Here is a 27,605-nt window from a genome sequence, read left to right as displayed (position 1 = left end):
CGCCCCGGCCCCGCCTCAGCGCCAACGGCCGCGGAGCCCGCCCACGGGCGGACCGAACCACCGCGCCGAGGAGAGGGGAGGGGAGCTCGGCGTAGCTGCGGGCCTGCTGCCCGCCTGTCTCAATGCCGTCCCGCCACGGCTTTATTTCCCTACACCCCCCGCACCGTCGAGTGATGGTCGCGGCCTGAAGCTGCGCTCTCTTCCGCCAATCGGCGGCCGCGCGGCTGCGCTCGAATCTGCGCGCGGAGCGCCGTGAGGGGAGCGGGGCCGGCCCGGGAGCGCCGCCGGAGCAGCGGGACCGATCCGCAGCCATGAGGGGACCGGGACCCACCCAGGACTGTCGCGGGGGAGCCTACGACATTATCACGACCCCCAGCCGCCTCCCCCCCTGGGAGGGCCGCCGCTCCGCTCGGTGTCCCTCAGCAGCATACCCGCGGGGACTCTCACCCCGCTGAAGCAGCTCCTGTGGGGTCAGGGCAGCGTCGTAGCCGGGGACAGCCACGCGTCGGGCCCGCAGCTCGCGGGGCCGGAGCGCCGGGCTGGCCCCGACGCCCGGCCTGGGCCTGGCCTCGACACCCTGCCCGGCACCGTCGGTGAGCAGTGGCCAAAGCAGCGGGATGGCCCCGGCACCCGGCCCAGCACCGTCGGTAGAGCAGTGGCCGAACCAGCGGGATGGCCACGGCACCCGGCCCGGCACCGTCGGTGAGCAGTGGCCGAACCACCAGAATGGCTCCGACCCCCGGGCTGGGCCTGTCCCCCGACACCCGGCCCGGCCCCGTCGGTGATCAGTGGCCGAACCAGCGGGATGGCCCCGGCACCCGGCCCGGGCCTGTCCCCGAGACTCGGCCCGGAACTGTCGGTGATCAGTGGCCGAACCAGCGGGATGGCCCCGGCACCCGGCCCGGCCCCGTCGCTGAGCAGTGGCCGAACCAGCGGGATGGCCCCGGCACCGTCGCCGAGCGGCGGCCGAACCACCAGAATGGCTCCGACACCCGGCCCGGGCCTGTCCCTGATAGCCGGCCCAGTACCGTCGCTGAGCAGTGGCCGAACCACCAGAATGGCTCCGACCCCTGGGCTGGGCCTGTCCCCGACACCCGGCCCGGCCCCGTCGCCGAGCGGCGGCCCAAGCGCCCCGCTCCGGAGCCGCCCGGGCAGGAGTCGCCGGCCAAGATCTTCCAGCGGATGAAGGCGCGGGCGGAGCAGCAGCGCAGGGCCGCCACCGACCTGATCCTGAGCCCCGGGGCCGGGCAGCGCTGGCCCGGCACGGCCCAGGCGGCGGCGGGGAGCAGCGCCCAGCCGGGACGAGGTGAGTTCCACGGGTCCTCAGTGACTCCAAGAGAATGGTTTGTTTGCCTTCAGAATACCTGGAATAAAAAGCACAGAGCTGTAAATCTGAGTTTAGTTCATGGAACTCTCAGGTATCATGTGCTGCAGTAGGTGACATCCCTGATTTTCACATTCCCTTAAACTTTTTACTCCTTTGCTTACACCAGGCCATAATCCCAAATGACAGGAATTATTAACAGTTCCTTTTCCCCAGCTGTTCTGATTATTTGGAACACACTGGAGTCACCTGTTGATAGTAAGGAGCTCTTAATGCTATTGCCAATTGCCCTTAATCCTTCCTCCTTGGAAAGCCCATGGAGAGCACAAAGCTCCCTGACACCAACACCCACCAGTCCAGAGCCTGGTCACCCCTGGGAAGCAATGATTGTTCCACAGCTTCCCTGGGAGAGCTGTCTCAGGTGTGATCATTTTCCCTCTGTGTCCTACTCATGGCTCTTTCAGGATCTGGAAAAGCAGCCAGAGAGAGCACTTTGGTGGGTGTAAAAAGTACTGGCACCAGCACTGGTTGCCTCCAGATGGCTGGGATTAAAAAAAATGTCGGATGGTGAAGTTTTTTAGTGCTGAAATGTCTGTAGCATTGCTGATGTCTCTCCCCTGCTCTATATTGTAGACGATTCCCTCCCTTTGGTTTTTCTCCCTCTCTGCCTCAGTCTGGTTCTAATTGTTCCCTCTGTTGTGTTCATGACTGGGCTTGACCCATGCAACATCTTCAAAACCACTTTGTAATTAAAACATCTAAACAAATTACTGTAACTATTCCATACAGCCTGTGCAGAGAAGAGAAAGGTTCATGGAAAACTTGTTTGGGGTTTGAAATCCCACCGGGGCATTTTTCTGAGCAGTCCCTGATGGCTTTTCCAGGATACCTTTAATGTTTTTATCCGTGATGTGGTGAGATCCAGCGCACTCTCAGCAGGTTTGCAGCTGACACAGAGCTGGATGTGACCCTTTTCTACAGTGAGGGTGGGCAGGCCCTGGCACAGGGTGCCCAGAGCAGCTGGGGCTGCCCCTGGATCCCTGGCAGTGCCCAAGGCCAGGCTGGACATTGGGGCTGGGAGCAGCCTGGGACAGTGGGAGGTGTCCCTGCCATGGCAGGGGTGGCACTGGGATGGGATTTAAGGTCCCTTCCAACACCCAAACCTTTCTGGGATTCTGTGGGGTTTTTTTAATAAAAAGCATATTAAAAAATCATTTCCCCCCTCCCCCCCCATGAAAGTGTTTTTCTTCCCCAAACTGAAGGAGGGCTTTGGGGGTTTTTGTCTGGTTATTTTCCAGAGTCAGCTTGGCCTCAGGTTCCTGGGATCGAACCCCTGGCAGTGCTCCCTGCAGAGCCTCCCGTGCTGGAAACCCCCCAGAAGTTCTTCCTGCGGGTGAAGTGGCAACTGCAGCAGCAGCACAAAGGTATTGGGGTTGCTCTGGAGAACACAGACTCCCTGCAGTCAGAGAACCGTGAATCCCTGAGCTTGGGAAAGCCCTCTGAGACCATCAAGCCCAACTGGTCCCCCAGCATGGCCAAGGCCACCACTGACTCCTGTCCCCAAGTGCCACATCCACATGGCTTTAAATCCCTCTTGGCATGGAACAGGCAGCCTGTTCCTATGCTTAAATATCACTAATTTCTTTGTTATTCCTTTTTCTTTTTCTTTAAATGGGCAGCTACACCACCTTCAACCCCAACCCAGCAGAATATTCTTCCCTCCATAACTACAGAGCAGCCTTTAGTCAAACCTGCTGGTGCTGAGCAGCCAGGGAATGAGCCTGCAGAGGATGTGGACTCCGATAAGGATGATGTGGATGTTTTCCTCGTGGAATCTATAGAAGTAGATGCTGATGGAGAAATGTCTCAGAATACAGTGACCAGTCCTGTGCAAGTAAACTCCACCCCGTGGGAAAATGGGGATCAGGTAAAAGGAAGGTGTGGAAATGGAGAAGCAAAATGTACAGAGCTTCATGAAGACAGAAGAGAGTTGCAGCCCAGTAAAACACCAGCAGCTCCAGCAGGGGAAGAGGCACCAGTGACTAATCCTGAAAAGCCCTCTCAGTACTTCTGTAGCATCATGCTTTCCTCTCCAGTCCACATTCCAAGGAGGCAGAACCTGACAAAAGACCCCAAGGTCCCTTTGGATAAACCTCCTTCTGATCAACCTGCTGGCAAAGCACACAAAGAGGTGGGAGAAATTAGTCCTTTAGGGAAAATGAGAAATTCCTCTGGGCTGCATGTAGCTCAGAGTTATTCCTGTTCTTGTCAAAAGCAACGAACACTCAGAAGAGAATAAACTGTTACTTCATTAGATTTTACCAGTAAATTCTCCCATCCAAAGGGTTTCTTTTTTTCCATACTCCTAGATGATGACAAATGTTCAGGGTTTGGGCTTTTTTGTGTAAAAGAAGCACTTTTGTTTTAGTGTGCACAAGCCATGGTTGGGCTTCAGGGGTTCCATGTGTTGGTGTGATCATGAGCACTGCCTGCTCAAATCCAGGGAGGAGACACCTTTCCCAGCTGGGCATGAATCCATCCAGGAGTGTGCTCTGCTGATGGGGAAGGGAAAGGCTTGGCTCTCCTATGGAACATCCAGACTCCTGTTCCATTAAACTGGACCAGAATCTCTTCCTGGGAGAGCAGTGTGCAGCTTGCAGTATTCCTCCCTTTCTGAGTGAATCCTGGGAAAGCAGTGCTGCGTCCCTGGGGTTCCCTAGGAACCTGCCCAAGGTTTCCCTTGTTCCCTGGAGAAATCTGGGATTGCAGGTGACTTGTTCTGTTGTCCCTCACTGTGACCAAGAGTGTTTGATGTGTTTCCTTTATTAAAACAAATTACCTTCAGGACTGAGCCAAGGATCAGATATCCTCTAATATTCCAGATTTGTAGCTCAGAAGATGCTGAGAGAGATGATTTTGTTGTTGGATCTGATCAATGAGGAGGTGCTGGCTAATAAATGCTTCTAAATGATTTCTTTTCTTTTTTTCTTTTCTGGAGCAGAAGAACATCTGCCTGAGCAGCTGGAGGATTAAGGTGCTGACTGGAAACACGGCAATCTGTGTGGAAGGGAAAAGGAAGTAAGAACCAGTTTATTATTTAAATGCAAAGTAACCCATTGACACCAAACACCAGGTGATGGTGCAGAGCTTAAACTGCTTTATCAAGGAAGAGACAATTCCTTTGTGTGGGCAAGAGGGACAGAGCCAGCATCCAGGGAACTCCTGGTGAAATCATTTCAGAGTCCTGTCCTGAGATAATCAGAAAACTTCAGAGGAATAAATCAAATATCAAATAGCTCTGGACAGTTTGGGTTGGGAGGGACCTTAAATCCCACCCAGTGCCACCCCGGCCGTGGCAGGGACACCTCCCAGTGTCCCAGGCTGCTCCCAGTCCCATCCGAGCTGCACAGCAGGCTGGGCTGCAGTGATGAGCTGGCTTCAGTGCAGCTGATGTCCCCTGAGTGACAACTGCAGCAGTGACACGTTCAGTTTGTCCCCTGCCCCAGTGTCAGGTGAGGCAGAGCTGGGTCAGTTCCAGGCTAAGAGAGGAAAACCGAGCACAGAGCACATCCTGCCAGCACCTGTATCCCTCAGAAAACATGGATCACACCACTCCCTCGTGGAGTGTCAGCATTCCAGACTGGAATCCCTTCTGGAAGTGATGTCTGTGGTTGCTGTTGTGTCTTTGCCAGGGACATGAAGCAGCTGCTCTGGCACAGCAGTGCCATCACAGAGCGCGTCACACACAACCAGGTGAAAACCTCCTCGGGCGGTGTCTACCTGCTGCAGGGCAAAATAGACTCAGCTGCCATGAGGAAGGAAGGTGAGCTGCTGCTTCTGAATGCCTTACAAATTACAAACTGCTTCAGCTTGCTTTGGATCATGTGGGATTTGTAAGGAAATGGGGTTTGCATGCAGATGTAAATACAGGCTTTATTCTCCTTGCTCCGTGTGCTCCTCTGGCACGTTCGCTGGGAATGTGCTTGCCAGTGCTCACAGGCAGCTCTGAGGACACAAAGATATTCTGTGGCATAGGTGGAATAAATGCTTGGAACCATGGAATATCCTGAGCTGGAAGGGACCCACAGGGATCACCCAGTCCCAGCCCCTGGCCCTGCCCAGACCCCCCAACAACCCCAGCCTGGGCATCCCTGGCAGCGCTGTCCAAACGCTCCTGGAGCTCTGGCAGCCTCGGGGCCGTGCCCATTCCCTGGGGAGCCTGGGCAGTGCCCAGCACCCTCTGGGGGAAGAGCCTTTCCCTGATCTCAGCCTGAGCCCCCACCCCCTTCCAGCTCCAGCCATTCCCTCAGCTTTACTTCCCCTGACACAGGTGTGCCCCGGGTGTGTTACAGTTTTTTACCCAACACACCTTCACTGTTGGCTCCTTCAGGCCCAAAGATGTGTCTGTGCCTTCAGTGTTTCCTTCTCACTTGCAGCACTGGGATCCCTGCTGATAAATACCTGATCTGGCTGCTCTCTGACTTGAAGATTTTATTAGTTCTTTTGCTAAGAACTTATGCTTGTTTTTATTTTAATATTCTGAGAAGGAAAAGCGGCAGCATAAGGCTTGTGAGCAGAGTGGCTCAAGTGCTGCAGAGGTTTCCTGAGCCTAAGAGTGACTGGGCTGTGCTGGATGGAATTGCCTGGGTCAGTTCCTCTGATGTTTGGATTTAAGAGGCTCTGGTGGGGTTCTTTTGTCCCCTGAGTGAGTGACAGCCCTGCTGAGCTGCTGTTAATGCCACCTGTGCTCCCCTCAGGGTTCCCCTACCGCTTCATCAAGCAATTCACGTTCGGTTTCTCCAGAAGGTGGAAGGAGTACGTGGAGGAGTTTCTTGAGGAAAGGAGGAGGTAACTTCTTTGGAGATTCTCTTTCATTGCAGTGTTCTAAGTGTTCATTGAGACTTTGCTTTCCAAGGCTGTTACACCAGAGGAGTGTGAAATGTTTTAGATGTGGCCATGAAGCCACCGGGCTCCTGCCCACCAGGGCTTCACATCCACACTGTTTGTTAGCGAACAGCTTCCTCAGATGGTTATTATTTCTTGTCTCAAAACCATCAGGAAGGAACGAAATCAAGGCAGTGGTGTGGAAGAAAATGAAGAGAATGACTCAGTGGGGGGAGCTGATGTGTTGGAAACCACAGAGGGCTCAGTGAACGATGCAAAGAAACCTGCAGTGAGGAACTCCACCTATGAAGTATCGCCAGGGGATCATGAGAACATCTGTGAGTATTTAACAATCCCTTCCTTTGGAAAACACACCTGGGGGTGGCTGGAATGGGTTAGGGAAAGGTTCATGATGTTGGTTGTGTTTCCAGGAAATGGCTGTAAAGCCACAGCCTCTTGAGCCCCTGGTTTGGCTCAGCCTTGGAGCACAGTCCCTGCCTTGCCACAGGCACTGACAGCTTTGGGGTTTAACTCTGCCTTTTTCTGGGATCTTTGTCCAATAGGCCTTTCCCAAACCCCACTGTGCTGTTTGTTACCGCTGTAATCAGATTTCCTTGCTCACACTATAAAAGCTTTTATGTTTTTCTCTCATTAATCCCATTTATTTTTCACTCTCATTTGTCTCAGTGAGCAGCTGTTCCATGTGACAACTTTTCTTTATCATTCTCCCTCCTCAAATGACTTTCACAGTACTTATAACCTTCTGAACAAAGTAAAAGTTCCCCACAGTAAATCTTATAATTTGTGAAGATTCTTGCTTCAGTCCTGTTATTTCTGTCACAATGCTTTGAAAAGAACAACTTTGGGTACATTTTGCATTTCCCTTGTAGTCCGGTTTAAACACAACGTCGTCCCTCTGCTTGTGAAATCTGCCAAACTGAATTTTCCATGCAACATTTGGGACAAAACTCTTCTTTGTTTGGGTTTTTTCCCCCTTGCAGTCATAACACCAAAGCGCAGCTCCAGGAATGACTCGAGCAGGGTCTACACTCGCAGCGGGCGCCTCATCAAACCCCCCCTGAACTTCTGGTGTGGGCAGAGGGAGTTTGTGGATCAGAACCTGAACGTCACCATAGAAAATGGGGGAGTGGATTATCTGAGCCTGGTAAGATCCTCTGCACGGGGGTTCTCGAGTGTGGCTTAAATAGAGTTACTGAGCTCAGCCACGGGGGAACAGAACGGGTGCAGCTCTTAGAGGTACCTGGAGAGGAAGGAAGTCTTGGAAATGTGATCAAAATATTGGAAAAACACACCAAAAAGTAGTCTCATGTCCATGTTGTCATATACTCATGGTTTGTAAATTTGACATAATGGGGAATTGTTTCTGGGGAAAAAAATTTGGGGTTTTTTGGAAGATGATTGTATCAGACAGGAATTTGGTGAGGTCCCACCTGAAATTCTGGGGTCAGTTCTGGGCCTTTGACTGCAAGAGAGACACTGAGGGGCTGGAGCATGCCCAGGGAAGGGAACAGAGCTGGGGAAGGGGCTGGAGCACCAGGAGCAGCTGGGGGGCCTCAGCCTGGAGAAAAGGAGATTAAATTAGTTTTAGAGTCAATTGTTTTATTTTGAAGATGTTTAGTAGTGAAAAACCCAAAAGAAAGGCCAGTTCCATCTCCAAGGATAAACCAAAGGAAGACATGAAGACAACAGAGGAAATGCCAAAAAGCCAAAGTAAAGGTAAAAACTAATTTGTTTTTTTCTATTTTCAAGTTATTGATGGAACCAGTGGGATTGTGAGCTGGGTGCTGGAACAGTAGGGTGGGGTCTGTTAATGCAAAGAAATTACTGAAATATTTTAATGATCAACTGCTTTTTCTCTGAAGAATCATCAGAGTAGCATTCATGTGGAGTTTCACAGCTCCAAACAAGAACTGTGCTTGTAAATCACTTCGTTAATTACGTAATGGGAACGCACAGATCTCATTCTGGAAACTGAAATGAAGGGACTGGGATTTGTTGGAGTTCACCAGTCCAGTGAGCTGGGGCCCTGGCTTTGCTTTTTAACTTGGATGAAAGAAATGAAATGTCGACCCCAAAAAAAAAAAAATCTATTAACAGTTTCTAATAAAAATTTGGTTTTAGTAGGATTTGAGCAGTGATAGAAGCCTGAAAAGAATGCGCAATATAAAGCAGAAGTTTCTCTCTTAAAGCAGCTGCAATGTTTCCTGCAGAAAAGCTCTCTGGAGCACGAGCAGAGCTTTGGGGATGTGCCTGCTCAGTCAGTAGAGTTACGGAGAGCCCTTGAGAGCAGCTCTGAGTTTGTAGTTGTGGCAGGTAAAGCTCTGGCAGGGGGTTGCAGATCCCTGTGCTGCACACACAGCCAGGACCCACCCTGCACCCCCTGACACCGTCTCTTGCAGGGAAGAGCAGGGAGAGAGGAGCCACTGCCGCACGAGACTCCTCATCTGCCGGCAGCAGGAGGGGCCGGCGCTTCCTTTCGGACGAGGATGAAAGTGATCCTGGAATCAGGGGCGCAAAAACGAGATCCCAGCTCCCTGCCAAAGTGCTGAACAAACACAGCAGCAGAACCCCAGGGACAGCACAGGAGAGAGCAGCAGGCTCTGGAGGACTGAGCATGTACGAGCAGGGCTACAGGAACTCCCTGAGGTCAGCCAAGCGGCCTCTCCCGGGAAAAGAGAGGGTTCTCCTCACCCAGGAGCCCTCAGACAAGGATGAGGGGGAGCAGTCCAGTGAGGAGACCCCACTGCTGATCAAGAGGAAAAAGAAATCTATATTAAAACCAGAGTCTCAAAACTGGAAGCCTTGCTCTGGCTCTAAAAGTTGCCAGGGTGATGCAAACAAGTCCTGTGGCCAAAGGGCAGGAAAGCCCTCCCGGGATGTGCTGCTGAGGCTGAGCGGGCCCGAGTCCAGTGATGAGTCTGAGCTCCCTCCTGCAGGGAAAACATCTTCTGCTGAGTCCAGTCCCCGTCTGCCTGCTCAGGCCACGAGGGCACACAGCAGAACCAACCCTCGCAGGTGCTGGCTCGATTCCGACACCGAGCCCAAGGCTGGGAAAGAGGAATTTCACAGGAAGGACAGGAATGCCAGAGTATCCCGGATAAAAACAAGCGATGGAGGCTCCAGCGGTGCCAAGGCTTCAGCAGAGAAACTGAGAGAGCGTGAGAGGGCAAAGGGAAAGGAAGCTCTGGAACTTTTTCCAAGGGCAGCTGATGGTTGGTCTGAGAAGGAATTACAGAAGCTTCACAGGTAAGGGCTCCTTCTGTGTTCAGAGGGAAAAGTTTCCCTCAGGTATCGGGAGGGGTTGGATGATCTGGATTGGGGTTTTCAGATTCATGATTTGCCATGTTTCCTTTATGTTTTAATTAGAAATATTCCCTATTTAATTCGCTGGTTTTATTCCCTAATAATAATTAGAATTATTATTCCCTATTAATTTTCTTCACAACTGAAACATCAGCATACCATAGTGAAGGCCACAGCTGAGGGGGGAGCAGGTTCCCTCCTGAGATTGCAATCACTTGTTAAACATGCAGAGTTTCTGTGAGCAGGTTTGGTAAGGGGAGATTAACTACAAGGATGTTTAATTAATCCATCATCTAATTACTTAAACCACTGGGCAGTATTTAATAGAGGCTTTGAGTGTAAAATGGCCATGTTTGGGTTTAGCTCTTTTAGACCAGCGGGAGCTCAGGCCTGAGGGGACCTGCTGCAAGTGAGGAGGAGATTTGTCTTGTGACACATCTGTCAGCTTGAGGTGCTTGCATAAATTTGCCTGTTCTGAAGTGTCAGGAGAAGACACCACAGGATCCCAGAATGGTTTGGGTTGGAAGGGACCTTAAATCCCACCCAGTGCCAGCCCTGCCCTGGACAGGGACGCCTCCCACTGTCCCAGGCTGCTCCCAGCCCCAATGTCCAGCCTGGCCTTGGGCACTGCCAGGGATCCAGGGGCAGCCCCAGCTCTGAGCAACAAGAGGCCAGAGATAACAGAGCCTCACTCCACTGCCCAGAGTCCTTCCCAGGCGGGTTCCGGGGGCTGTGCCCACAGGTGCCCTGCCTGGTGACGCTGTGCCCGTGCTGTCCTGGCAGGGCCATCGTATCGTTCCCGAAGCACAGGAGCGGCTTTTGGCAGGAGGTGGCCATGGCTGTGGGGTCCCGCTCGGCTGAGGAATGCCAGGGGAAGTACCTGGAGGAGCAGCAGGGGAAAGGCTCCAAACAGCAGCCCAGGAAAGCCACATCAGGAAGATCTGAGCAGAAAGGTACCAGCATCCTGGTTCTGGGTGTTTTGTGGTTGGTAAATAATTTGAATTCAGACATGGAGGGGCTGGAGCGTGTCCAGGGCAGGGAACAGAGCTGGGAAGGGGCTGGAGAATTCCTGAGGGAGCTGGGAAGGGGCTGGAGAATTCCTGAGGGAGCTGGGAAAGGGGCTCAGCCTGGAGCAAAGGAGGCTCCGGGGGGACCTTGTGGCTCTGCACAAGTCCCTGACAGGAGGGGCAGCCGGGGGGTCGGGCTCTGCTGGCAGGGAACAGGGACAGGAGGAGAGGGAACGGCCTCAGGCTGGGCCAGGGGAGGCTCAGGGTGGACAGCAGCAGGAATTTCCCCATGGAAAGGGTGCTCAGGCCTTGGCAGGGGCTGCCCAGGGAGCTTTGGAGTGCCCATCCCTGGAGGGATTTCAGAGCCCTGTGGATGTGGCACTTGGGGACAGGGGTCAGTGGTGTTCTGGGCAGTGCTGGGGAATGGTTGGACTCGATGGTCTGGGAGGGCTTTTCCAACCTCACCAATTCTGGTTCCAGGAGATAAATCCACAAGGGCCCATCAGGGTGTGATAGTGAGCCAGGTCACCTTCTGGTGTGTGGTGGGGGGTGCCATCAATGGCTGAGGTGACAAGAAGAGAAAGGTTCTTTGTAGAGTTTTCATGTTGTTGGCATGAGGGGAAGACTTCCACTGGCTTTACCCCCTCAGGGCAAAGAGCTCTTGACATCTCAGAGCCCAGCAGGTCATGAGCTCCTTGCAGAGCTCCTTCCAGATGGGGTTTGGATTCTTGGATGGTCAAGGGCAGCGTGGAGTCAGCACAGCCAGTCCCATTCCCTGGTGTTTGCCATCCCCGCGCTGCAGCTTCGCTGGGGGCTGGATTGGATTGAGGTTTGCCGAGGACACAAGTTGAGCTGGGTGTTCCCTGGCTCTGGGACGGATAAAGTGTTTGAGCAGCAGATTCTTGGAGCCTTGATGCCTCCTGACACAGGGACACACCTTGGGTTTGCTCTCTGCAAGGCAGATGTGAGCACAGTTCTGTCACAGTCACAACGAACCTGAGGTGTGACCCTGCGGGGGCTGTGTGGGGCTCTGCAGTGACCCCCCCAAAGATGGCGTGGGGAATTCCTTTGGAAAGCAAAAACTGTGAGAACTCAAAAGGATCCTAAAGAAGCTGTAAGAGATTTCCCCAGAGGACTGACTGGGCTGTAGCACTGGCTGCAGGCAGTGAATTTTAACCCCATAGCTGCTGTCTCAGGCAATTCCTGTTTGGATCCTACAGATAAGAAGGAGGCAGTGATCACTGCCAAGGTGGGCACCCTCAAACGGAAGCAGCAGATGAGGGAGTTCTTGGAGCAGCTGCCCAAGGACAACCACGACGACGTCTTCACCACAACGCCCTTCCAGAGCAGGAGGGTCCAGGTAAACCTGGGACAATAAACCTGTGGGAGTGCTCTCCTGCTGGGTGTGCCAGGGCTGCTCCAGTTCCACCAATAAAATTCTGTGGATCTGTGGGAAGAGGCTTCTGTCCTTCATGTGCTGTAGCAGCTCTTGGCTTGTGCCAGTGAAAGGTTGGGCAGGGTGCGAGGAGCCTCTGCCGTGGTGACAGCACTCCCTAAGTAATCATCCTTCTGAGCAGTCCTGGGCAGCCTGGAGCTTGGGATTGTAACCAGAAATGAGTTTTTGGGTGTGTGGCAGCACCAAAACCCCTCAGCCAAGTGCTGGGCAGGGTCTGGAGGAGCGCTCAGAGCGAGGTGGAGCCACGTGGGCCTGTCCAGTTCTGGGCACAGGGCTGGGGCTGTGCCTCTGCACGGACAGGGGGAGGCAGATCCAGGGCAGGGAGGAATGGAGGGACTGCTCAGAAAGGGGGAGCAAGAGGCACCCCGGGCTCAGGTGACTGATGGCTCTGAGGTGGCTCTGCAGCTGCCAGCGCTCCAAGGGAGCTGGGATGAGGATGCCGAGGATTTCAGCCTTCCAGAGTTCCCGCTCACCCCCGCCTCAGGCCTCTTTCCCCCCGTGAAAACCCCGCAGTGTGACCACATCAGCCCGGGAATGCTGGTCCCCATCAACAGGTAGGAGCTCCTCCAGCCCTCTGCCAGCCTCGGCATTGCCCCAAGATCCCTTTGTGTCTCTGAGAATGGTGGCTCTGTGGCTCTTGGAGCTGGGACAGCAGCTCGCTTCCAGCCTCTCCTGCAGCCGTGGTTTGGTTGGGGAAAGCTCTTCCCACACCCACCATGTGCTGCTGGAGCTGCTCAGCTCCGTGGGGGCAGCGCAGCCAACGCCAGCAGCTCCTGCTCCCGGCCCTGGGAACGGCCCTGCCTTGGCCTTCAGCCCCAGCAGAGCCTTCAGTCCTGCCCTGTTCACCCAGGGCTTCAGGCTCTGCTCAGATAACTGGAACCCTCTGGCACCCTGGCGCCGGTGGGGTTGTGCGTGCTGGGCAGGACTGGCCCTGGGCAGGGGCCGAGGCTCTGTGCCATCCCTGCAGTGGCAGCTGGAGCCCATGGCCCAGCCCCGCTCCCCGTGCAGCTGCCGTGTTTAATTGCCCAACACCCCTTCCTCCTGGCCCTGCTCATTCCCTGTGGGAGCTGGAGCTGTGTGGGGTCCGTGGCTGCATCCAGAGGGTCCCATGGCAGCATTCCAGCCCCGCTGACTGGTGCTCCGTTGTATCCCAGGAATGCCTACGACCGGCACGTGTTCCGCATGCAGAAGAACACGCAGGGCAGCAGAGGCACCTGGGACAAGGTCAAGAAGAAGTCGGTAATGCTGCTCTCCTTGGATGCTGCCCACTTGCACCTGAGCCAGGCACAGCTTGGCCAGAGGAGACAGAATCCCGGGATCAGAGCCCCTGTGTGCCTGGGATGGAAAACAGGAACCCTCCCTGGGCTTGGTATCTGCTGCCATGGAGAGAAGTTCCTTCACTGGAAGGGGGAGCTCTTTAATGTCAGGATTTGTAATTCCATGACCTTTAGGTTCCCGTTAAAGTCTTCTGAATGGTGGGAAAAGGAACAGTAATCACAGAGCCATAGAATATCCTGAGGTCCCCATAGGGCCCACAAGGATCATCCAGTCCAACTCCCAATAAGGACCATAACAACGGTGACCTTGTGTCCCAGTCCCTGAATTTAGGTATCCATTCCTCCACGCTCCCAGGCTCTGTGGTTCCTCTGGCTTTGCCATAAAACCCTGTGATCCTGGGAGCAGAAATACAGCTTGTGCCTGTGCTCAGGGAAAGCAGTTGTGGAATTCTGGGAAATGGGGACCCTGACCCGGTGCTGGCCCTGGCTGAGCCTCTCTCCTCCCTCCCTCAGGCTCGAGCTGCGTTCGGGACGCCGGCTTCCCGCAGAATCAAGAGTGAGTATTCCCAGCTCCTTCCCTTCCCTCACCATCACCACAAGCTGTGTCCCATCAGCCCTTTGCTCTCTGAACCTTCTCGGCCCCTTTTTCCCACTGGGGCCCCCCTGCTAATCCCTGTTTTTATTGCAGGAGTGATCCCAGCCCCGGTGCTGGGGAAGCTCTTCACAGCTGAGACTCCAGACTCGTCCAACGAGGAGCAGGAGGATTCCTACTTTTCCATGTGATGGACTTTGTGGCTGTGTTGTTCAGCACTTACTTGCCCCTCGGGGAGGGAATGCTGGAATGATGAGCTCAGTTCGGGAAAGCCGCCCCACCCTGGTTTTATGTGTTTTAACCCCGTTCCCCCCTGCCAGCAGTGCTTGGCTGTCCCACGTGTCAGAGTGGCACCTCCTTGTCCAAGCACCTCCCCTCCATGTCCCGTTCCTCCTGGGAAGGAGAAATGTGCATGGACACCAATCACTGCCAAGTTTTCATTCATTTTAAGCTAAAATATCTTTTGGGACGTGGCTGTAAAATAAATTCAGGTGCGGTCTGGAAGGAACTGCAACTGCTTTTTAATTTGTTCTAGGGAGAACTTGGATTTTTACATTTCTTTAATGTAATAAACAACGATGAGCTTTTTTTACTCACAGATTACTCAGAGTTGTTGTGGGGCAGCAGAATCCAGGAGCTGTCCAGCTTGGAATGGGGCCTGCAAGGCTTCATCCTCTTGGTTTGGAATCATGGAATGGTTTGGATGGGAAAGGACCTTAAATCCCAGCCAGTGCCAGCCCTGCCCTGGCAGGGACACCTCCCACTGTCCCAGGCTGCTCCCAGCCCCAATGTCCAGCCTGGCCTTGGGCACTGCCAGGGATCCAGGGGCAGCCCCAGCTGCTCTGGCAATTCCAGCCCAGCCCCTGCCCACCCTCCCAGCCAGCAATTCCCAATCTCCCATCCAGCCCTGCCCTCTGGCACTGGGAAGCCATTCCCTGGCTCCTGTCCCTCCATCCCTTGTCCCCAGTCCCTCTGCAGCTCTCCTGGAGCCCCTTTAGGCCCTGCAAGGGGCTCGGAGCTCTCCCTGGAGCCTTCCCTTCTCCAGGTGAACATTCCCAGCTCTCCCAGCCTGGCTCCAGAGCAGCTCCAGCCCTGGAGCATCTCCATGGATTCCTCTGGCCTCTCTCCAGCAGCTCCAGGTCCTCCTGTGTCCCAGGGCTGGGGCAGCTCTGCAGGTGGGGTCTCACCTGAGCACAGGGGCAGACAGGCGGGGAATGCCTGAGCCCGGCTGCCCGGGACAGCTCCTGTTCCAGGGAGTTGATTTCTCCCTGTCCCGCCGCTGTCCGAGGGGCGGGAATACCAATCCCGATCCTTTTCCAGGTGGTGGCAGCAGAGGCTGCAGCGGCGGGGCTGGGGAAGGATCCGGCACCTGAGCCCGGCAGAGGCCCCAAAGCACCGGGAACGCGCTGCCCCGGCCCACCCAGAGCCCCCAGCCGTGTGCCGGGAACACGGAACGCCTGGCAATTCCCTTTTTCACCTGGAAACGGGGCTCAGTGGTGCAGTGATGTTTATTTACATATTTACACCCAATCCCAACGGGGTAAAGTGCAGTGCAGGCCCGGACTGCCGAGCTCAGCTCTTCCCCTGGGCGGGCAGGGGCTGAGGCAGCAGCTGGAGGTCGAAGTCGTGGCGCAGGAACCGATGGAGCTCCTCGGCCTGGGGCCGGCTCAGCCGCGCCCCCGCCGCCAGCGCCGGGACGGAGCTGCAAGAGAGGGAGCGAGAGGGAGCCCTGGAGCCCCGGGATGGAACAGCACCGGGAGCCCCTGGAGCCCGGGATGGGACAGCACTGGGAGCCCCTGGACCTGGGATGGGGCAGCACCGGCAGCCCCTGGAGCTCGGGATGGAACAGCACCGGGAGCCCCTGGAGCCCGGGATGGGACAGCACTGGGAGCCCCTGGAGCTCGGGATGGAACAGCACCGGGAGCCCCTGGAGCCCGGGATGGGGCAGCACCGGGAGCCCCTGGAGCTCGGGATGGAACAGCACCGGCAGCCCCTGGAGCCCGGGATGGGGCAGCACCGGGAGCCCTGGAGCCCGGGATGGGGCAGCACCGGGAGCCCCTGGAGCCCCGGGATGGAACAGCACCGGGAGCCCCTGGAGCCCGGGATCCACTGCCCGGGATGGGGCAGCACCGGGAGCTGCTGCAGTCAGCTCTGCACTGGTGTCTGAGGGCTGTCAGCGCGCCTGAGCAATGAAAACAGGGAATGCCAGAGGGAAAGAGAGGGTGGGGCAGCGGGAGGGAGGGTGGAAGCAGAGCCCGTGTCAGTGCCCTGGGCTGCTCAGCCGGGGGAGACTGGAATGTGTGAAGAGCTGAGATGGGACAGGAAGGCTCCTGGGAGACGGTAGGAAAGGCTCACCCTGAGCAGCAACCCTGGCAGGAAAGGGCAGGAAGGGATGCCCTGAGCAGCAATCACAGCAGGAAAGGGGCAGGAAGGGATGCCCTGAGCAGCAATCACAGCAGGAAAGGGGCAGGAAGGCTCTCCCTGGCCACAGGAGAGGTGAAGAAGCAGAAGGCCGGGCCCTGGCACCCCTGGCACCCCCTGTGCTGGCGTTACCTGTTGGCCACGGCTGCCACGGAGTCGAAGGAGTGGCAGAGGTTGAGGGCAGCTCCGTAGCTGAGGTTGGGAATGCTCAGGTAGAAGTTGAGGATGTCCCTCCGGTGCCCCTCCGGCTCCGTCGGCACCTGGATGGCAGCGTCCTTCCTGTGCTCCACCAGAGCCAGGTCCTTGAGCAGAGCTGCAGTTTCCTTCTGGCAGGAGCTGAAGAGGATCCTTATTCCAGCCTGGACCAAGGCTGAGAGCACTCCATCGTAGTACTGAGTCCTCTGGAAAAACCGGGATGTTTCTCCTGAGGAGTGGAAGTACAGGAAAGCAAGAGCCTGTTATCATCTAGATGGGCCTGGGAATAGACAGAATCATTTCACTGCAGCTTGGATTTTGGGATTAAAACAAATGTCTCTGCATGGAGAAGATTGTGCTTGTTCCTATCACAGAATTCCAGTCTGGACTGGGTTGGAAGGGACCTTAAATCCCATGCCATCCCACCTCTGCCCTGGACAGGGACACCTCCCACTGTCCCAGGCTGCTCCCAACCCCAATGTCCAGCCTGGCCTTGGGCACTGCCAGGGATCCAGGGGCAGCCCCAGCTGCTCTGGCAATTCCAGCCCAGCCCCTGCCCACCCTCCCAGCCAGCAATTCCCAATTCCCAGTATCCCATCCAGCCCTGCCCTCTGGCACTGGGAAGCCATTCCCTGCTGCCCAGCTGGGAGCACCCACCTGGCCTGACCCTGTCTGTCTCCACAATCACACAGATCCTCTCGAAGGAGCCCTGCAGGCGCTGCAGCCTCTGGCTGAGTTTATTCCTGTTCCCGGGGCTCTGCAGCTCCGACTGCAGCAGCCTGTCCACGGCCAGGCGGTTGCTGACGATGTAATCACTGGAGCCCAGGGGACAGACCTGCACCTGCAGCCCGTGCTCCGCCCGCAGGCAGGAGATCACCTCCGGCCCCGAGCAGATCTCCCGGCTGTCTGCCAGCACGCACAGGGAAGGGCTCTGCTCCCCGGGGCCACGGGAGATCCCAGCCAGGGAAGGGCTCTGCTCCCCAGGGCCACGGGAGATCCCAGCCAGGGAAGGGCTCTGCTCCCCGGGGCCACGGGAGATCCCAGCCAGGGAAGGGCTCTGCTCCCCGGGGCCACGGGAGATCCCAGCCAGGGAAGGGCTCTGCTCCACAGGGCCACGGGAGATCCCAGCCAGGGAAGGGCTCTGCTCCCCGGGGCCACGGGAAGTCTGAGCCCAGGCTGAGGAGGTGTTAGGGGCAGCAGGACATGCTGGGCCTGAGCTGCTCCTGTGGGTCTTCTTCAAAGAGCTGTGCACCTGTGAGTGTTGAAAATAACATATCATGAGGGTTCAAATCAAATCAATAAAAGGATGTTTTGCAGTATCAACAGTTTTCAGCTTCACACTTTAATCCCTGTATCAGTCTCCCCACTGAGCTGAGCTGATTATCCCAGAGTTTGAGTGACAAAAGCAGCAGCTTTCACTAAGAAGTTCAACAGAACCTGGATCCTGTAAAGGACAGAGATCAGGCTGGGAAGTGTGAGAGATCAGGAACCCAACCTCAGGGAGGTGCTGAACGCACTGAATGCAGACAGCAAACCAGGATTTTATAGCTACAAACCCAAAGCTTCAGTGGCTGCTGCTGTTCCACACAGACCCACGACGCCCTGTGACTGTCAGACCCAAGGGAGAGTCTAAACCCCAGTTTTTATTTGTTCACTCCCAAGATAGTCCAGGTTACCCTGGCAGTACAAAAGCTTCTGGCAGCAAAGGAAAGGGAGATGTTTTCCTGTTCTGGAAGTGTCCAAGGCCAGGTTGGAGCAACCTGGGCTATGGAAGGTGTTCCTGCCCATGGCAGGGGGTGGAATGGGACAGACTTTAAGGTCCCTCCCAACCCAAACCATTCCATGAGTCCCTGATTCCCTGACTCCTGCTGCTGACAGCCCTCAGAACAGCCCTGCCACAGGGATTCTTTCCCACAAGGAAGCTCTCTGCTTTCACGGAGCACTGACCTCACTGGCAGCCTGCAGCTCCGTGCTCCTGCAGCCAGAGCCAGCTGGGGGGATGGATGTGCTCCTGCCTGGCTGCCCTGGGGGGAGATCCAGCACTGCAGAAGCTCCCAAGCCCAGCAGCCTCCCCGTGCCCTCCTGCCCAGCCTGAGGAGCTGTGGCTTGCCCAGCCCTGTTCCTGTGCTCTGCAGAGGGGGCTGAGGGCAGGGCCGTGGGGAGCAGCCCCTTTCCCTGCCCTGCCCTGGAACAGGCTCCTTCCAGGGGCTTCTCCCTGCTGGCTCCCATCTCCTCCTCGCTGGAGTCACTGAGGACAATAATTCGGGATGGTTTCCTGTTCTGCAGCGGGGCAGGAGCGTTCCCTCCCAGTCTGGCCTGGTGCAGCCTCGTCCTGCGGCGAGTCAGGTACCGGTTCCTGCTGGAGCTCTCGGCGGTGAGCAGATCACAATTCACACACACTTCCTCCTCACTGCAGCCACTCCGAGCTTCCTCCTCCTCCTCCTCCTCATCTCCCACACAGAAGCTGTCCTCAGCGTAAGCCGAGTCTTGCTCGGGAATCTGGGGGGGAAAACAGACCCAGGAAGTTTTGGAAAATTGCAGTGGTTTGGCTGCTCCTCTCCAGGAAGGCCTTGGCTTATCCAGCCCTCCCCACACAAAAACACTGGGGCTGAGGGGCTCAAATCCCATCCCAATCCCTGCCATGGCAGGGACACCTCCCACTGTCCCAGGCTGCTCCCAGCCCCAATGTCCAGCCTGGCCTTGGGCACTGCCAGGGATCCAGGGGCAGCCCCCAGCTGCTCTGGCAATTCCAGCCCAGCCCCTCCCCACCCTCCCAGCCAGCAATTCCCAATTCCCAATCTCCCATCCAGCCCTGCCCTCTGGCACTGGGAAGCCATTCCCTGGCTCCTGTCCCTCCAGGCCTTGTCCCCAGTCCCTCTCCAAGCCCCTTTAGGCCCTGCAAGGGGCTCTGAGGTTTCCCCAGACCCTTCTCTTCTCCAGGCTGAAGTTTTGTGTTAGAATTTGTAATTTACCAAAAAAAAGGCTGTAACTGCCCTTCAGAGCAGGCCAGGAAGCTCAGGGTGGTCCCACAAGGGGAACTCCCCAAGGAGAGCAGTCCCTGCCCTTCCCACCTGGGAGAAAATGGCCGAGGTGTTGAATTCCCGATGGACCATTTTGTATCTGCTGCCGAGGGCGGGGCTGCGCAGGGAGCTCAGGTAAACCCCCCTCATCTCAGTGTCTGAAACAGCACAGGAGAAAAAACAATCAAGGATTAGTGCAGACACAATTGCTAACTCCCAGCTGCTACACCGTGTTTCCCATATCCAATCATTCCTTTGTAGCCTCCCCAAAACCTGCATTTCCCAAAGCAAAAACGTGCAGTTCTCCAGCCATCTCTGGAAATCTCAAATCACAGGTCTAAGGCTTTAAGATGAAGGAGCACATGGTTAGGTGGGATATTGGGAAGGAATTGCTGGCTGGGAGGGTGGGGAGGGGCTGGGCTGGAATTGCCAGAGCAGCTGGGGCTGCCCCTGGATCCCTGGCAGTGCCCAAGGCCAGGCTGGACATTGGGGGCTGGGAGCAGCCTGGCACAGTGGGAGGTGTCCCTGCCATGGCAGGGGTGGGATGGGAGGGGATTTAAGGTCCCTCCAGTCCAAACCATTCTGGGATTCCAAGTGTGCCCAGCTGTGTCATGGAAGCTGCCACAGAATCCCAGAATACCCTGAGCTGGAAGAACCCACAGGGATTATCCCAACCCCTGTCCCTGCCCAGACCCCCCAACAACCCCACCCTGGGCATCCCTGGCAGCGCTGTCCAAACGCTCCTGGAGCTCTGGCAGCCTCGGGGGCCGTGCCCATTCCCTGGGGAGCCTGGGCAGTGCCAGCAGCCTCTGGGGGAAGAGCCTTTCCCTGCTCTCAGCCTGAGCCTGCCTGGCCCAGCTCCAGCTGCTCCCTCAGGATACAGGAGGTTTTCCAGGCAGGCAGAGCCCCGGATGCCCAGACGAGGCAGTCACTGCTCCCAGCTGCCCCTGGCCATGCCCATCCCACCCCAGGGATCCCCTGGATCTGGGATGCACACGGAATTCCCCACTGACCGTTCAGGGCCTGTGTGGCCTCCCCGTCATCGTTCAGGAACTGGGCCAGGGACGGGCTCAGCTCATCCCCGGCGCCGTCGCTCTCGTCCGACGAGACCCCCTCAGCATCCAGCTGGGACAGCTCAGCCTCCTCCTCCAGGAACTGCCTGGCTGCAGCCTGCACACAGCACACACACACAATTAACCCTGGCCTCTAATTAAACCCTGCTGCACCGAGAGCTCCGCCTGAGCCGCTCCATGGCTCCAGCAGCGCTTGGATCAGCGCAGGGATCCAGCTTGGGAAGAGAATCCATCTGCTGGGCCAGGGAATGGCACGGGCAGAGTGCCCACATAAAGGTGCCCAGACACAACAGGTCACTTTGTAACTCCTAAGTCCAGTTTTACTCATTTCATTTACTTTAAAAAACCTGGTTTGATTTCGGAGTGCTGGATTCCTCCAAACCCAAGTCCAGCAGGAATTTCAGACACAGACCCCACCCTGGTTTGCCCCTTTCTGCCCAGGATTTAGGATTCATCAAAGCATGAATCCCTCAGGTGGTGCAGCTCAGTCCAGGGAAGGCGAGGCACTTCCCAGGTGACTGCAGTGCAGGAGACACGATCCTAAATTCCACCAAAACCAGACAACACCACCTTCCCAAGGTCATACATGGAAACAAAACAACCCAGGAAGATGTTTTGTCCAAAATACTTTATATTAAGCTGATTTTTCTCCGGTAATTTCAGCTATGAAGTACTAAAGTAAGACATAAAATTAGCCCCAAAATAATTATGTATCTCCACGACTCCAAGAGAATGGTTTGTTTGCCTTCAGAATACCTGGAATAAAAAGCACAGAGCTGTAAATCTGAGTTTAGTTCATGGAACTCTCAGGTATCATGTGCTGCAGTAGGTGACATCCCTGATTTTCACATTCCCCTAAACTTTTTAATCCTTTGCTTACACCAGGCCATAATCCCAAATGACAGGAATTATTAACAGTTCCTTTTCCCCAGCTGTTCTGATTATTTGGAACACACTGGAGTCACCTGTTGATAGTAAGGAGCTCTTAATGCTATTGCCAATTGCCCTTAATCCTTCCTCCTTGGAAAGCCCATGGAGAGCACAAAGCTCCCTGACACCAACACCCACCAGTCCAGAGCCTGGTCACCCCTGGGAACAGCCAGGTCCCAGCTCCTGGAATGGTTTCCTGGATTCAGTGCCAGGGGCCGCTCTGGGCCCTTGGATTTGTCCCCCTCTGTTCTCAAACTGCAGCTCTGGGCCCTGAGAGCTGCTCCCAGTCCAGGCACAGCTCCCTGGGCTGGCCAGGGTGGTTTCCATGTCTGGGATCTCCCGAGGGTCTGGAATTCTGCCTTGTCCCTCCCTGGGGCCGTTCAGGGAAGGTGCTGTGTGAAGGCACACCACAATTTCCCAAGCAGACACACTTTTCTTCCTTTTGGTCTCACATTAAGGAAAAAAAAAAAGTTTAAATCCAACCGAAAAATGGCTTTTACTCCACCTCATTCTTTGTACTCCAGAACATAAACCACTGATACCACTGGGGAATCTTAGTAAGGAAGATTATTGTTAAAAAATCTTATAATGTCCCACATACTGTGCCCTGGAGCCCTGATTAGGACAATTTCTGCCCAGAGCCACCACAGCCATGAAGATTTAAGAGCTTTTTAGCTACAATAGCTCTGGTGCTGCCTCCTCTCCTGCCTCCAACCCTGCTGAAGTGTTAAATGCTGAGCTAAGATTTAAGATGTGGGGTTGAGGGACCATTGCTGCCTTAAATGTGCAGAGGTGAGGCCATTGGTAGGGATCATTCACATGAGCAAGCAGCTCGATACTGATAGGATAATAATAAAAATAATGATTTATAATCAATATATATGATATATAATAATAATATATATAGTTATATATATTGTAATATACATTATATAGTATATTGTATATAATATAGAAATAGAATGTACTAAATAAAATAATATAATAACAGATAGGAAAAAAATAATAATAATAATAACAATAATATAATAATAATAATAATAATAATAATAATAATAATAGTTGTTATTATTATTATTTCTTCTCCTGGACAGGACCCTGAGCTCCCAGGCTGAATCCTCTCTGGGCATCTCTGGAGCTGCCCTCTGAGTTGCTCTTTGTCCTCACAGCTGTCACCAGGCCCTGCAGACCCCTCTGCCACCCAGAGGGTGCAGATCTTTCTCCAGCATTCCAAGGTTCCAGCTCCAATGTTTGCCATGAGCTGGTGTGGGAGAGCTGAGCCTCTGGAAGCCTCCCCAGCACAGAGCTGCGTGTCCACCTTCCAGCTGCACTCCCAGCTGCTCCCAGCCTGAACTGGTGTCCCAGGATGTCACACACCTTGGCTGTCACGCAGCTCCTGCCCCGCTGCCGCTTGGCTCCTCCCTGCTGGGGCCTGGCCCAGGCTCTGGAGTGGCTCCTGCCCCGCTGGAAATCCCACTGTCCTCACTGGACGTGTCTGACTGGAACAGGGAACACACAGAGTGAGCAAGGGCACAGCGAGGAATAATTCCATTAAAGGCTCTGAATCCCAGACTGCTGTGGGTGGGAAGGGACCTCAAAGCTCCTCCAGTGCCACCCCTGCCATGGGCAGGGACACCTCCCACTAACAGCACAGAAAAATGGGGTTTGGAAGGAAAATCAGGCAAAACGGGACATGAATTTGCTTCTTTTGGTTCAAAGCTTTGTGCAGGAAGGTTATTTTACTCTTCCTGGCTGGTACAATATTTCACTGCCAAACAACAACTCCAAAGTCATCAAAGCCCCTGGATCCCTGGCAGTGCCCAAGGCCAGGCTGGACATTGGGGCTGGGAGCAGCCTGGGACAGTGGGAGGTGTCCCTGCCATGGCAGGGCTGGGATGGGTGGGATTTAAGGTCCCTCCAGCCCAAACCATTCTGGGATTGTGGGATCTCTGGAGAGCCTGGGGAGGGACTGAAGGGGAGCAGGAATGGGTTCCCATTATTTCTCCCCGCTTCCATTGCTGACCACGCTCGGGGGGCGCCGGCGTTTCCTGGTGAGCCGAGCTGGACACTCCGAGTCACTCTGATCCATCCCCTGTGGGAACAGAACAGACGTCAGTGCACACAGCGTTTGCGTTTCGCTGGTTTAAGTGTCATTCTGCTCTCTTGTCTATTTTCTTTCCCTTAAGACTCACATCAGGAGACTTCAAAACATTCTTTTTTATCCTGTTTTTCCTCTGGAAAACGATCTCTTCCTCACTGTCACTGCTGGCTCCTGCAGAAAGCAGAGTAAACAACATTCACCAGAATTGCACAGTTCCCAACACAATTTTGTTCTAAGTGAGCAATCAAAGCGTGCCTCTCTCAGAAAAGCACCTCCAAAGGAGATTATTTATTGATCTACAGGGTGAATATTGTTCTCTGCAGCCTTGGTAATGGAAAGAGATAATCTCCCACTGGGATGGACAATAAATCCTGCTTCCCTGGAGAGTCCCGGGGGGAAAGTGATTACCCCAGGCAGCACAAAGGCAGAAAAAGGCAAGGGAAGCAGGAAACCAAGAGAAGAAGCTGTTAAAAGTTGATTGAGCAAGAGTCAGAGTTGTGGCAGCACTTTGTGACACAAATCCCTGTGACAGCACCGAGTGGGGCCTACAAATGGTCACTGCCTGAGAGGCCACGGGGCTGCTCCAGGGCTGGAGCCCCTCTGGAGCCAGGCTGGGAGAGCTGGGGGTGCTCACCAGGAGAGGAGAAGCTCCAGGGAGAGCTCCGAGCCCCTTGCAGGGCCTGAAGGGGCTCCAGGAGAGCTGGAGAGGGACTGGGGACAAGGCCTGGAGGGACAGGAGCCAGGGAACGTCCCCTCACGGACCCAGCTTCCAGCACACAGCCACTATTCCCCTTCCTTCCAATCTTCCCACCCCAGTCATAAAACCCAGGTGAGGATCCAAAAGATACTGGATCCTGTTCCCTAACTGTGAAAGTCCAACACCTGTCCCACCAAAATCCCTACCTGCAGCAGGAGCCACACGGGATCCACGGAGCTTGGTGTTTTCCAGGCCTTCTGTCCTTCCTGAAGGGGAATCCATGGCTGAGCTCCCAAAGTTCTGCCTCCCTGGGCTTTTTTGGACTTGATCTACAGGAGGAACCTCTGGGATTTGCTCCCTGGCATTCGAGAAGACTTTCATAGGAATTCTTTTGACAGCTTTGATATCCACACCCTTCCTACTTGTTGGGGTCAGAAGTGCTGAAGGCAAAGGTCCAGGGGGTTCCCTTCCCATTCTGCTGCCCCCTGACTTCAGGAGAGGCCCTGCAGCAGGAGCCTCTGTCCCTTCCCTGCCACTCCTGCCCCTGCTCTGGAATGACATCGGTGTGGACACGTCCCTTCTCCGGAGCCTCCTGCAGTCCCATCCAGGCGAGGTTTCCAGCCTGGAGCCATCACTCAGGGACATGTTTGCATCCTCAGTGGATTCAGCCCCAGGGGCACCGTTCAGTTTGGGGTTATCAGCATTCCTGGTCTCCTCAGAGGTTTCATCCCCGCTCTCCTCGATGGAGAAGCCCAGGTCGAAGGTCACGGAGAACAGTTCCTGGGAGCAGTCGTAGGGATCCTCCTTCTCCAGGCACTGCTGGGCCACTCCTGATGTTCCCATGGATTCCCTGCTGCCGGGCTGCTCCCTGCAGGGCTGGGCGGGGTCACACTCGGGAACTCCCTGCCGGGCTCTCCATCCATCCCAGCGATGCTCCCAGCTGGACCTGCCCTGGCTGCAGGCTCAGGGCTCAGGGAGCTGCCCTCGCCCGTGTCCTCACCAGCCTCATCCTCAAACAGATGGAGACTCTGCTCCTCGCCAGGAACCACAGCCTCGTGCTCAAGGGCAGCCTCTCCCGTGTCCTTGGGAACAAAGGGCTCCTTTGCAGGGCCGTTTGTCAGGAGCTGGTTCATGCTGGGAATGTTGTTTGGGATTTCAGGGAATTCCTCGGTGTCAAACAGGCCATCGAAGCTGTCGTCCCAGAGCTGCTCCTCCTCATCCACAGCAGCCTTGGGAGGTGGCACAGTTTTGGACCAACGGGGACTTTCTGAGGCACAGAATTCCCTGGGGACTCTCACTTTGGGATTCTCCAGGAGCAGCAGTGCAGGATCAGTTTTTGGGGATGCGAGGGAGATGCTGCCCTGCAGTGCCTCTGAGTGACCATCGGGGAGAACTTTTGGGGAAGGAGATGTTGTTCCTTCACTTCTCATCGCGCTCTCCAAGCCCTCCAGTTTATCCCCAGAGGGAGGGGACTGGGATAAAAGCCTTTGCACCTGGGAGAATGCTTGTTCCAGCCCCGGGGGCTCCTGGGGCCGTCCCACGAGCGGGAATGAATCCCTGCAGGATTCGGGGAGGTAGAACAGGTCCGAGGCCACAGAAGAGGTCTCATAACCCGAATCCGTGTGGATCCACCCCAGGGATCCGCAGGCTTTACCTGCAGGGCTGTTTCCCTGGGCTGCTGGACTCGCAGGGGTTTCAGTGCCTTCGCCGTGGTCACACAGGTCAATAAATGCATTTAAATCAAATGTCACCTCCAGCCCCTTGTCCCTGTCACTGCCCAGGTCAGAGTGCCCAGCCAGAGCAAGCCTTGCTCCTGAGGCAGAAGCCGAAGGATCCCGAGGTAACACAGGCACATCCTCACTGAGTCCAGCAGCTCTTCTGGGAGCCTTGGGTTTGGTTATTTTAAAGGTGGCAAAGAACTCGCTCCCATTATCACCTCTATCAGGTGAGAGTGGTTTTGGTTTCGATTTTGCCAGGTCTTTCCTGGAGCTGCGACCTCTCTGCTCGCAGGGGTGGTTGGCCGTGGAGAGATGCTTTTGATTCCCGGGAATATGCACATCTTCCATCCGTAAGTGGGGCCGGAGCTCCCGCTCATAGCTGCAGTCTCCCTGGGGACACAGGGCAGTGGTTACCAGACACGAACCCAGGCGCCCCGGGGCTGCTCACAGCCAGGTTCACAGCAAGGGACAAAGGTTTTGTTCTCCTAAAGAACTTCCCACAGACTCTGAATTAACTTTTCGTGGGTGTCTATAAAGCCCTGTTAGAAAGGCAAGCAGAAGCACAGTGCACCTGGACACGTGGGATCTGAGCAGAAGGAACAATCATTTTTTGGCAGTTCAGGCAGATGGATCCCTGAACTCCTTCACCCCTGAAATTACACGAGGTACCTTTATGGAATAGAAGGTGAGAAAAATGACTGTGACAATCAGAGATGGGCTTGTCTGGAGGTATTTCTGGAAGCAGGATCCAAAGCCACCTTCCAGGAATTTGAAGACTGATCCCAAACAGGGTTGGGGATCCTCTCTGGTTGCAGCAGGCAAAGCAAACTGTGCAGTGATAACAGATTTTGTCATGAATCATCAGCATCGTTTCAACACCGATTTCACACACACACTGATGCTTAGACCATCCATTTGTAATGGCATCCAAAGAAACTCCAAGTCTGGATTTTTAGTTAAAGGTCACCCAGACTACACCAGCTGCCTTAGGAGAAGGATTAATAAAAACAGTGAGGAAAGGAATTATCATGAGAGGGTTAAAGGATGATTTTGATCTGGCAGGTTCCAAATTACTCCTTTCCCTCAAGCCTGGTCAAAACACAGACTCAAGACATGGGATTCTTTGTCTGAAATCCAAAAGGAACGACAAACCCGGGTCCAGCTCCCTCCCCAGGTGTCAGCTGAGGAGGGGAACACTGGGCTGATGATAACAGGGCTGATAAGGGTCTGTTTGGGTTTATCTAAGGAACAACTGCCCTTGCACAAGGACTCAATTCAAGCATTTCAGCTTTACACAAACGAGACAGAAATTAAATGGATTAAGGATTAGTTAATGAGCTGCCAAACCACTGAACACTGGTGAAACAGGAGGAGGTGCTGCCCCTGCCCACCCCACACAGTTCTGAGAGCGCAGCGCTGATCAGGCTCGGCCTAATATTGTCCTGTGACCCAAAATTAACCAAAGTACAACCCCCAAACCTCCAAACCTCATCAAAGTACAACCCCCAAACCTCCAAACCCCAAAGCACAACCCCCCAAAACCTCCAAACCCCATCAAAGTACAACCCCCAAAACCTCCAAACCTC

The 27,605-nt window shown here is 55.0% G+C and overlaps 2 protein-coding genes across 2 annotated transcripts in view; one reads left to right on the top strand and one right to left on the bottom strand.

Moving 5' to 3' along the window:
* Nucleotides 1-85: 85 nt before the first annotated feature.
* MIS18BP1 (MIS18 binding protein 1) lies at nt 86-14,372 on the top strand. The gene is made up of 16 exons (XM_039553172.1): nt 86-1,306; nt 2,623-2,748; nt 3,004-3,515; nt 4,326-4,402; nt 5,017-5,147; nt 6,082-6,172; nt 6,383-6,546; nt 7,210-7,373; nt 7,840-7,945; nt 8,629-9,475; nt 10,316-10,485; nt 11,760-11,899; nt 12,401-12,549; nt 13,150-13,234; nt 13,786-13,828; nt 13,961-14,372. The coding sequence occupies exons 1-16, from the start codon at nt 673-675 to the stop codon at nt 14,053-14,055; spliced, it is 3,534 nt and encodes a 1,177-aa protein (XP_039409106.1). The 5' UTR covers nt 86-672; the 3' UTR covers nt 14,056-14,372.
* A 981-nt stretch (nt 14,373-15,353) lies between these two features.
* Nucleotides 15,354-27,605, bottom strand: part of FANCM (FA complementation group M) — a 55,670-nt gene continuing 43,418 nt past the window's right edge. Inside the window, 12 exon segments of the mRNA XM_039553197.1 lie at nt 15,354-15,566; nt 16,418-16,709; nt 17,138-17,732; nt 18,428-18,979; nt 19,552-19,658; nt 20,514-20,670; nt 22,881-22,983; nt 22,986-23,002; nt 23,527-23,595; nt 23,696-23,775; nt 24,508-25,138; nt 25,141-26,409. Coding sequence (XP_039409131.1) covers nt 15,437-15,566; nt 16,418-16,709; nt 17,138-17,732; nt 18,428-18,979; nt 19,552-19,658; nt 20,514-20,670; nt 22,881-22,983; nt 22,986-23,002; nt 23,527-23,595; nt 23,696-23,775; nt 24,508-25,138; nt 25,141-26,409 — 4,002 coding nt within the window. The 3' untranslated portion in view covers nt 15,354-15,436.

The sequence above is a fragment of the Corvus cornix genome, chromosome 5, assembly GCF_000738735.6.
Source record: "Corvus cornix cornix isolate S_Up_H32 chromosome 5, ASM73873v5, whole genome shotgun sequence".
Taxonomy (NCBI): domain Eukaryota; kingdom Metazoa; phylum Chordata; class Aves; order Passeriformes; family Corvidae; genus Corvus; species Corvus cornix.
The sequence above is the reverse complement of the archived record's forward strand: the minus strand, read 5'-3'. Positions and strand labels throughout refer to the sequence as shown.

Coding starts and splice junctions, on each gene's coding strand:
- MIS18BP1 (XM_039553172.1), top strand. CDS start 673: ATGGCCACGGCACCCGGCCCGGCACCGTCGGTGAGCAGTGGCCGAACC. Junction 7,374..7,839: donor GAGTGGATTATCTGAGCCTG/GTAAGATCCTCT, acceptor TTTATTTTGAAG/ATGTTTAGTAGTGAAAAACC. Junction 12,550..13,149: donor ATGCTGGTCCCCATCAACAG/GTAGGAGCTCCT, acceptor GTTGTATCCCAG/GAATGCCTACGACCGGCACG.